Source organism: Sinocyclocheilus anshuiensis, unplaced genomic scaffold (assembly GCF_001515605.1).
Source record: "Sinocyclocheilus anshuiensis isolate Anshui unplaced genomic scaffold, SAMN03320099.WGS_v1.1 scaffold1003, whole genome shotgun sequence".
Taxonomy (NCBI): Eukaryota; Metazoa; Chordata; class Actinopteri; order Cypriniformes; family Cyprinidae; genus Sinocyclocheilus; species Sinocyclocheilus anshuiensis.
In genome coordinates, this window is record NW_015542495.1 from 2,343,616 (window position 1) to 2,355,083 (window position 11,468).

The following is an 11,468-nucleotide window of genomic DNA, read 5'->3' on the forward strand; positions in this document are numbered from 1 at the left end:
AACTCCCTGGCGTACTCGTAGAAGGGGAGATCGAGGCGAGCTAGGGGCGGCGAAGCGAGCGGCAATTTCCATAGCCGCGGGGGGGGAAAAACCAGGAAACAAAAACTTTCAAAAAAGGGGAAAAACAAACGCGAGGAGAAGTCGCCGCTCACTTTCAGTTTTGGGTCCGCTGTTCTGTCATGATGCACATACACGAGTAACGAGGAGACGCTGGAGAATACTTTTAACAAGACTTTATTTTCAGGAACCAAGGGAGACGAACTCAGGAAGACGTTTAACAGCGGACCGAGAACTTGGGACTGGGAACACTATTTATACACACAGGAGGAGGGGATGACGAGACACACCTGGGAGCAATGAAACATCAAGTAATCAGGGGAGGAACAGGAAACTAACCAAATAAGGGCATGGGAAGGCACATGGGGAGCAGGACACACACAAAACATGGAACAGAGTCTGACACACACACACACACACACACACACACAATTCAACAGCAGCAGTAGGACACATTGTTCTGATGGCTCTATCTATATATCTATCTATCTATCTGTCTGTCTGTCTGTCTATCTATCTGTCTATCTGTCTATCTATCTATCTATCTATCTATCACCAGTGCTATTATAACGTCTTACAATTCACTCTATATGATGCCAAAAAGTAACTCAAGTCAAGTGTTTTCAGATCAAGTGTCAGTGCTAACCTCTGGCAGAAAATCTTCTTGATTTGTTGGCCCACTCAGACGCGCTCTTACTGGATTACCCTTTATTCACTCAAGATTCACTCTCAAACAAATACTACAGCAGCCACAAACAAATTATAGGCAAATCCAATAAGCCACTGAGAAACCACCCAAAGCCCTCATACAATACAAAGTGACTTAAACAGGATATTTAGTTAAGACATACTATTGTATGGAGTGATCCTGGTTAGATTGTTGTTAGAGAAGTGCTCCATTACAGGAGAAACTATAGAGGACTAAGAGTGTCCAAAGAAAAAAGGATTTTTAAAACTTATTAATTAAAATACATCATAAAAAAACATGGTCACACTTTATTTTAAGGTCCAATTCTCGCCATTAACAATCCATTAACTATGACTTTTTTCCTCAATAAGCTCCTAATTTGCTGCTTATTAATATGTGGGTAGTTGTTAAATTTAGGTATTGAGTAGGATTAGGAATGTAGAATATGGTCATGCAGAATATGTGCTTTATATGTATTAATAAACAGCAAATATGTTAATAATAGGCATGCTAATAAGCAACTACTTAATAGTGAGAATTGGTCCCTATACTAAAATGTTACCAAAAACATCATACATAAATAAAACAATCTTAAAATTTGCTAAGGCACCATGGTTTAGAAACAATGGTAATTGTAAATAAAAGCTATTTATTTATATTTTAATTATTAAAGTGATCATTGACACCTATATATTATTTTCACTAAAATATTTTATTGGCTAGATACAGAGTAAAACTTGTTTACAACACACTAGATAATTGGTATTATTAATTATTATATTATTAAGAATTTGTACTTGACCTACAAAATAGAAAAGTGTCCCAGAAATCCCTATGAAGTGGAAAAAACATAACATGCTTATTAATAAAAATTGCTATAACAAAAACTTTTTTTTTTTTTTTGGTTATAAGACCTCAGTGGAGCCGACTGGAGAACTAATTCAAATTTCCGGTGACATTTAATAAGCTTTCAATAGTTACATATAAAAAGTGAAGTAAGAAAATGATAAATATATCATACTGCTCAATGGCACCGGCAACATTTATTCTTCATTAAAAGGGGCAATGCAATAGCCATCCTTCAGGCAAACGAATAACAGAGCTCCTCAAGTGTGTTCTGCTCTGAAATGTCATGTATAAACGATCATAGGTATTAGAAATGGAACAGATCAAGAGTGCGTAAGAGAAAAAGTGAAAAAATATGGCTCACTGCATGCCGCTATAGTTAAAAAACCACAGCTGGCTCCCTTGGGTGAACCTCCCACTTGAACAAAAAGTGAAAGACTAAAATATGGAGAGGAAGTGTTAAAGAGTAATGACTCTCCATTATCACAAACTCCGACCCCTCTCATGGGCGTTGCACCATGCAGACTGACAGTGACTAAAGTGCTGAGGGCGAAAGACAGTTTCAGATCACCAGAGGTCCAGTATTAACTGACCGCTGCAGGATTTCTGGGTGACTGCATGCACATCATTACTACATGAGCGCCAGTATGCCATGCGTTCACCTGGGAGACACAACCTGCATAGACATAATATGACAAGACATGCATTCATGGGCAAGCTGCTATAGAGCTTGAGACTATAAATGAGATACATCAATACATTTTCACTCGTCTAGACGGGTTGGAACCCATTCCTGCCTCTCCTGAGGCTAGAGTCTGCTCAATTCCCACAGATATATCATACACTGCAGTTGGTCCTGCGCTTTCATAAACAAACACTGCAGTGAATCCACTGCAAATAAACATAAACTAGATGCGTTTGCACATACTCACCAACACAATGGTAGGGTGTTGCTATGCGGTTACAAAGGTGTTCTAAATGTTGTTAGGTGTTTTATAGGAAGCTCTGGATAATTTCTAGGTGGTTGCTAACCTCCTCAAATCAAAAGATAGAACTTAGGTCACTGCTTCAATCTATAGGACTCTTTAGCCCCTTTTTATTATTTACCAGTCTAAAATCAATTCTAATGGTTCTCAAGTAATGGTTCCCTTTCATGGGAACTTCAAACTGCGTCCTCTAGGGGGCGCTATGGGGGACGCCTCGTCGTGACCCGTGTCTGAAGCATACATTGAAAAAACACCAACTCGTTGGCCGGCGACAGCGCCTATTTATACTTTAGTCGCACCGGTAGTGACGTCATGGCTGTCGCCGGCCAACGAGTTGGTGTTTTTTCAATGTATGCTTCAGACACGGGTCACGACGAGGCGTCCCCCATAGCGCCCCTAGAGGACGCAGTGTCTCGTTCCCTACTCAGGGAACCATGGTTACACAAGTAACCTGAGACGTTTTCAAGTAGGATAGTTTGTGAATGAAATCAGTGTTTGCACATTTTTCTCTTAAACAAGCTATTCTCATTCTCAAAATCATGGCATAAAAATACATAATTATGACATAAAAAGACAATTATGACATACAATGTCATAATTATGACAATTATGAGATAAAAAGGTATAATTATGACATTTAAAAAAGTCATAATTATAAAGTTGAAATTATTATATAAAAAGTCATAATTATGACTTTTTATCTCAATTTCAACTTTTTATCTCATTATGATTGGAATCTAAATTTTGTAAATGATGTACGTAAATCATAATTATGATATTAAAAAAGTCATAATTATGAAAAAAATAATGCTTTGTTCAATTATAATTATGACATACGCAAAATGATGAAAACATTTTGACTTATGTCATAATTATGACTTTTTATCTCAGTTTCGACTTTTTATCTCATGATTGGTATCTTAATTTTGAAAATGATGTAAATCATAATTATGACATAAAAATTTATGACAAAAATAATTATGACTTTTCATCTCATAATTTCACATTTTTATCTCATTATGACTTAGTATTTCATAATTTTGAAAATCATGCTTTGGTAAATTATAATTCTGACATAAAAATCCTAATTACGATTAAGTATCTCATAGTTTTGACATTTTATGCAATAATTATGACTTTTTATGTTTTTATAAGCATTTCTTTCTCACTTCAGACAAAGGTGATGGTGGCAAGTAAAATAATTCCTTAGCTTGTTTAGGTAATTAGAGACAAAAAAAAAAAAAAACCTTGGTGGAGCCAATCCTCCTCTGACAAGTAACATATTACAATAAATAGTTCAATACATTTATGTCATTACATTACATTTCTCATGAGTGAAGGGCTAACCTGCACCCTGGTAAATAACATTTTGGGCTATACCGAAGGATACTGATATTGCAGTGTGTGCAGTTTATTAAAAGCACTTATATTATAATATGAATGACAGTAATTTAATTATTTTAATGCAACATTTAATAACAGAACAGCTATGACTGGGACAGGATTCAAGTATCACTCAAAGCTTCAATGTAATCATGAGTGTGTTAAACCAACTTTCTTTTGAGCCAGTCTTAAAATACAGGCCTGTACATTCCAAGATGTGTTTCAAAGAATAAAACAATCCAGAATTGTCAAAACATCAACAATTAAATTCAGCTAATGAAGGATAAAACCAAGGCTGAATTCAATATGGCAGAAATAATACTAGTATGCTATTTTTAATTAAGCTCAAGTTTGTGGTTTTATGTATGAAACAAGGACAATTAAATCAACGAGAATCACCCAGTTGTGCTCCCATTTGTGCAAGTCTGGAGAACCATTAATGTTAATGAAGAGGGAGGGACTATCGTTAATTAGCTGAATCAGTAGAGTACAAAAAGGCCAATTGGGTGGTGTCTCAATAATAAGACTAACTGCTGAATTATGGCTGTAAGGTGGTGTTTGTTTCAAGTACTGGCACTGTGTGCTTTCTGTCATGCTCTTCTGCAGTGGAGTAATTTGCCCCAGAATCCTCAAACGCTGATGGTCCAGCAACCTGACCAGCGGTTTCAACAGCCAGTTCAACAGACTAATCGGCAGTTTCCTCAGAGGTTTCAATTTCAGAAGCCAGTGGTACAGGCAGAGCTCCTTGATAAATGTGCTGTAGCTGATTATGAGCAGATCCAATGTGGACAACCTGGTATCAGTGCTGCTGAATGTCAAGCTATCAACTGCTGCTTTAATGGACAGCAGTGTTACTACGGGAAGGCAGGTAAGTGTGTTGGGTTAGTGTTATCCTATTTCACTCTTAAAAATAAAGGAGCTTTATGATGCCAGGTCTTTTTTTTTTTTTTTTGTTGTCTAAATGGTTCAATAAAGAACCTTTAACATCTGAAGAACCTGTTTCACAAAAGCTTCTTTGTGGTGACAGGTTCTTCAGATTATAAAGGTTTTTTTTATTATAAAGAACCTTTGACTGAATGGGTATTCTATGGCATCGCTGTGAAGAATCTTTATTAAGAGCAGTGTTAAACTGATCCTCAACATTAACCTGCTCTTGTGCCTTTGTTCCAGTGACTGTCCAGTGTATAAGAGATGGTCAGTTTGTGGTAGTGGTGGCTAGAGAGGTTACGCTGCCTCGACTGAGTCTGGATTCGGTCCGTCTACTGGGTGGAAATGACCCACCTTGTGGTCCTGTGGCGTTCACACCTTCCTTTGTTATATACCAGTTCCCTGTGACCGCCTGTGGCACAAGCGTGATGGTGAGTAGCTGCTTTCATTTTATTCTGCATGGCTTACCATCTACTGGATGCCAACAGTGTTTTTGTTTGCAGGAGGACAATGGTTATGTGGTGTATGAGAACCGAATGACCTCTTTGTATGAAGTGGGGATTGGACCACTTGGGTCCATCACAAGGGACAGCCATTTTGAGTGAGCGATCTATGACTTGGTGTAAATGTTAAACTGACAAATGATTTAAGCTCATTGTTTGTTGTCCAGGCTTCTCTTCCAGTGTAGGTACTCTGGTAATTCTGTGGAAGCTCTGGTTGTGGAGGTCAACACTGTTCCTCCACCTCCACCAGTAGCTGCCCCTGGACCCCTCAGGGTGGAGCTTAGACTGGCCAATGGTCAATGTTTCACCAAAGGGTGTGCAGAAGGTAAGTGCTTGTCCCATGTGTTCTCAAAGTCTTAAGACCCCAGGTTGCAGCAGTTTCTGGTTAAACACCAGTGTTCCTCAGGGGATGAGGCCTACGCGTCCTACTACAGTGATTCTGATTATCCTGTCACAAAAGTCCTGCGAGAGCCAGTGTATGTTGAGGTGCGCATTTTGGAGAGGACTGACCCCAACCTTGTCCTGATGCTGGGACGCTGCTGGACAACTTCAACCCCCAGTCCACTCAGTCTGCCCCAGTGGGACCTTCTGGTTGATGGGTGAGTGTAATGGCAATCTCTATCAAGTTAGTCCATGAGTCCTTTTCTGAGGGTTTCATTCCCTTTCAGATGCCCTTACCAGGATGATCGTTACCTGACCACGTTGGTGCCAGTGTTTGGATCATCTGGTCTTCAGTTCCCAACCCACTACAAGCGCTTTATTGTGAAGATGTTCACGTTTGTAGATCCGGCATCACTGGCTCCTCTGCAGGAAACTGTATGCCACCCCCACACACACTACTTAAACATTTAACTTTACTCCTTAATGATTCTATGACTTGATCCTCTTTCTTCCCTGTCAGATCTTTATCCACTGTAGTACAAAGGTGTGCCATCCATCTTCTGGCTCCTGTGAGCAAAGCTGCACCAGGAAACGTGAGTTCTTGCTCCAACTTGACTAGAGGAACTGAGAATTAAGTGGCCTTCACACTTCTAACATTTCTCTTACAGGCAGAGACACTCCTGTCAAGACCATCTCTAGTGAGCAGACTGTGGTTTCTAGTGGAGAAGTTACTGTGGTAATTTAAGTCTAGTGGTTTCAATAAACTTTGGGATACACAAAGATCATTTGTCTTGACTTTTCAGAGTCTGATATTATATGCCTGTTCCCAGGTTGCTTGTGCCACACTATTAAACCAAGGTTCCACTATGTTTTTGTAAGGTTATGCTTCTACACAAGCCATAACTTTCATGATTTAACCTGGGGCACCAGGTAAGGTACCAAATTAAGGGTCATGATTAATGTCTGCCTCGTTAACTTTGCCTTGACCATCAGGTCAAACCCTACAAAGGCATAGAGCAGGCTGCCTACTGTCACAAGTAAACTAATGTGGTGATATCAAATATGATACCAATGTGATTGTGTATTTAGCTGGATTGAAAGACAGCTGATTAAGGACTGTACAGTAAGTGTAACATTCAGAAAAGACCAGTAAATGTATCTGAACAGCTTGTTTACTTTTGGTGGACCAGTTCAAAAAGTCATAAAAAAATTCCCACCACTCTTTGAGTTCAGTCACTTAAAGTAATTGCACACGTTCTCAAAACCACACAATTTAAGTGATCATTGCTGTAGGTAGCACAAAGGCCACAGGATGAGCCACTTTTCACTCAATCTGGAGAAATAAATCTAAACCCATGCCAAACTGAAGTCTCTAGGTTTACAGATGCCACAACTGCATTTGTATGATGTCATGCTTTCTGGTTGCTGTGGTTCCAGCTCTATCCCAAGGCCTTTTTTTCTATCTAAAATAAAGCTTTCTGGTTAAGGTTGCCAGCCCCTATGAGCGGAGTACCAGAAAATGTGCACTTGCTATCTGTGACCTCACATCCTGGTTATACTGACCCCTTGGTGTGGTTTAAACAAGCATGTGGCCTACCGCTGGCCCAAAACCGTTTATGAAAGTGGAGAGAGGAACATGAAACCAAGTCCAGGGTTGAAGAATACAGGAGAGAAAATGACCAGAAGCGTTGTGCATTAACACATCAATTCAGCTGGCATGATTATAATTACATCTTCCAAACTCAATTAAATTTACAATTAGAACTGGTGGCTGAGAGATGATCATTTATGTCAACCTCATATCATCCTACCTCAAGGGGATGAATGAAACATAAATACAATAATGTGCTGTGCCATAATTATATTGTTACAAAACTACATTTAAAGGTCGGCTTGCAGCATTTCAAAGTAATATAAGAACTGATTTCGCCAACCGGTCTCGCTGATAACTCAAAACCCAGACGTCAAAACGTTGGCCAGGTCATCCCGGGAGGCTGTGTAAATGTGTGTGTGTGTGTTTCACAACCTGTTATTTCACAGATGAATGCTACAGACATCTCATCTTAGGGTACTTACCTAGGCATCTGACCACACCGACCACAGTTTTGTGTCTGCCCTACTACTGTGTCCAATGAATATCAAGTAGGCCCCTGCTACAGCACTCGAAAAAGAAAAATATTACATGAAACGCTTCGACAAAAATTCTCACTTTTTTAACTACCAGTATGGAAACACTGATACTATCTACAGCACACACACATATAAATATATTCCAGCTGTGCTCTTTAGATATCATTATCCAGATCGGCCAATGAAAAAAACACATCTTTTGACTAATAAATAAGTGTCTGGATGGCAAAACAGTGAAAGGCATAATTTAGACATAAAAGCACTGCATTACAGGAGAGTTACTTCCCAATATCAGGTCAAAGGGTTTGGATATTTTTAAGGTTTTGTATAAAGTGTTGCTATCCAAATGATACAGCACATCCTTGACCCTCTGTAAAGCTGAACAAGCATTGCTCTGCTGAGAGCAAGGGGGGTCGATTAAAATCTGTGCCTCTGACTTCAATCTCAATGTTCAGTGATAATTCTCACAGGCCAAAATTTACAACAAACTATTTTGAAGATTTCGAGAGCAGTGGCTTGTCACTAATGGGTCTGTTTTGATTGGGTCATGGACAATTGGGGGAAAGGAGCTAAATGCATCTAATAAAATATAAGCATATAATAATAATAATCATCATGCATTAGAATTGGGTTGTTTCCGCCTCAGTTGACTGAAAAATATGATTCATAATAATGAGAAGCTTTCTTATAATTATCACTTAGCACTTATCATTTTTTTCATTAAAATAATTTAGCATATGATAATCTCATTGCATTGAGAAAATAATGAGAAACCTCATTATTATTATTATTATTAGTTGTTGTCATAAAATTCAAAATAATATGAAAAAAATAATAATAATTATGAATTAGTAACAATGACTTGAAATCTCATAATGGGAGACTTTCTCATGATAAGTTAATAATAATAAGGGGGTGGGGGAGTTAATGAAAAAAGTCACATTTACCAAATTCTACATTATTAATGTTCATTCTACATTCTATATAATAGGAAAGCTTCTTATTATTATGAAACATTAACTTCATTATTATGAGAAAATGTATTTTTATTATGAGATGTTAAGTATTATGAGAAATTTTCTGAATATAATGAGACGCTCATTATTATGGGACATTAACTGATCATTATTATAAGAAAAATTCTAAATATAATGAGATGCTAAATCACAATTATAAAGTCTTCCATAGTCCACAGAAAATTTAAAGGGAAGAAAAAAAAAACATTGCTAGTGTTTCATTCTAATTTCTAGAATACTAGTTGGAAAGCATGAGATTAGATTGATTTTATAGTATTTAAAAAAAAAAAGTGACCTGACATGTGGCCAAGTATGGTGACCCATACTTGGAATTAGTGCTCTGCATTTAACCCATCCAAAGTGCACCTTTGGGTTACGAGTACGACTCTCTAACCATTAGGCCACAACTTCCCCCAGTGGTGTTAAAAACTAGTGCTTTGCTCATTTTTAACAGTAAGAAGCGAAAATACTGTCAGCAAGGGGTCCCTTTCATGTGATCATCATATTTGAGGGTTTCTTGGGATCAAATAGTTCTAAACCCCTTTCTCTAGAAGACATTTACTGATGGTAGGTCTTATAAAAAACAACATGTCAAAGGAAAAGAATGCCACGCTCACATCCTAAACCAGTAATCTTAAAAAAGCTAAACTGTTTACAATTATGGGTCTGTAACTAAACAGAAAGGACAAGCCACTCTACTGGCATCATTCATGACAGTGTGATTGTGAGGTTCAGATACAGGCCTATTGGGAAAATAGTAATGCCATGATGTATTTCAGAACCGTGGCACACCCACAAAGACCGGATCACAGTCTGATAACACAAACTAAACTGAAGGATAACGGAAAGATAACCCTTCAGTGTCAACAAAGAAGCTCAATTTGGGTAAATGTAGCAAGAAGTTTACAAACACTAAATAGTATATGGCATGCAGTGCAGTGACGTTATAAACGTGACGATGACGTAAGATCACCACCAGGACGCGCTACTGTAGCGATGGACACGCCCCCTTTCCAGAAACACACCAGCTCCGCTTCCATAGCAACAAACCAACAACTTTCACACGCGAGTCTGAGCAGTTGTGAAACTCTAACAACACCACTTCTTAATTATGTTACATTTGGATGCAATGTGATACATAACATATGCAAAGGTTCACGCTCACGTGAAAATACGTACACAAACAGGTGTAACCTTACAGATATTCACCATAGTATCCATAATTCCTGCCATAATCGCATAATGTATACGTTATTATTACAATAAAAGTGTGATAACGTGTTGAAAAAAAGAGAAAAACTTAAACTAAACCTAGTTGTATATATTTAACAACATTTAAATAAATAAATAAAGTCAAAATATTTCTGGAAGCTTCATTAACTTTCATGTAAATGCTTTTTACAGTAGCAATAACAACTGTAGTAAGTAACGTTATGCCATTTTGTTGAAAACCGGTCAAATGTTGGCACTTTAAATGAACTTACGTTTAAATGAATGTAAAACTAACCTTGTTTGACACACTTAAGGCGGACAGGGTCTTTGCAGTGTCTGACCACAGCCCACACATCCCTGATGGTCAGTCCAGCCACTGGAGTATCATTGACCTCCAGAAGTAGCTCGTCCTGGTGCAGTTTGCCCCTGTCCGGTTTCACGTCTCCAAGAACGGGGAACTGTCCGTTCTCCGCGCCTCCCTGCAGCTCGAACCCAAGATCACCACTCGGACCCCTGGATAACACGACCTCGTGGACTCTGTTAGTCCAGTGACTTTTCTTCTTCAGGCTTTTGGACATGTTTGGAGTTGTTAATGTGACAGGAGAGTAGCCATGAAAGCGCGCAACCCGTTCAGTCGGCTCAGTAAAGTTGCACGATCAGTGTCTGTGGATGGTAAGAGTCTCCATATCAGCAGCAGATCCACGGCAGCCTCTTAAAACTGCTACACTCACTGTAACAGTGATGTCCGATTCGCGCAGGAGCCGTTCTTTTGAACCGGTTCTTTTTTATGATTCTTCTGAACCAATTCGCAAGCGTTTGTGAACCACTCGGCTGTAAGGTGAACTATGGGCGTAAAATTACGACATTATGGAAGCGTAAATACCGCAAAAAATCTGACACCAGTAAAGTAAAGTAAACAAATGTGGTAAACCTTTAATTACAGAATCATTAAAGAAGAATTTCATTAAACACGGGTTTTCACTACAAAAATAGGCTAAACAAAATGCTGAGCGAAGACACATTTAAATGATGACTACAATTCGGTAAATATTTTTAAGACGGTTCACTGATACTTTCTACACTTATGCCACAACTGGATGTTTGCGAACTTATAGACAACAAATCAAATGAATCAAATTAGTAGAACCGTTCCCACGAATCGATTCGTTTACATGATTCGGACTTCCTAACGCTGCACTTGTAAGCGAGTTCAAAGTGCTCGGGAAACTGAGCCGGATGTGATGTGGAAGGAGGAGAGAACAGACGCTTCCCGCTGGAGAAAAGAAAAGAAAAGAAAAGAAAAAAAAGAAAAGAAAAGAAAAGAAAAGAAAAGAAAAGA

General features: G+C 38.5%; 2 protein-coding genes across 2 annotated transcripts in view; one reads left to right on the top strand and one right to left on the bottom strand.

Moving 5' to 3' along the window:
• The window catches only part of LOC107694149 (membrane-associated guanylate kinase, WW and PDZ domain-containing protein 2-like), a 220,476-nt gene extending 209,659 nt beyond the window's left edge, over positions 1-10,817 (bottom strand). The window contains exon 1 of the mRNA XM_016493754.1: positions 10,425-10,817. Within this exon, the coding sequence (XP_016349240.1) occupies positions 10,425-10,707 (283 nt within the window). The 5' untranslated portion in view covers positions 10,708-10,817. The remainder of the gene's footprint in view (positions 1-10,424) is intronic.
• Positions 4,472-6,556, top strand: LOC107694201 (zona pellucida sperm-binding protein 4-like). Its single transcript, XM_016493841.1, has 8 exons — positions 4,472-4,828; positions 5,131-5,318; positions 5,391-5,488; positions 5,558-5,715; positions 5,797-5,989; positions 6,059-6,206; positions 6,292-6,364; positions 6,440-6,556. The coding sequence occupies exons 1-8, from the start codon at positions 4,501-4,503 to the stop codon at positions 6,514-6,516; spliced, it is 1,263 nt and encodes a 420-aa protein (XP_016349327.1). The 5' UTR covers positions 4,472-4,500; the 3' UTR covers positions 6,517-6,556.
• Positions 10,818-11,468: the final 651 nt, after the last annotated feature.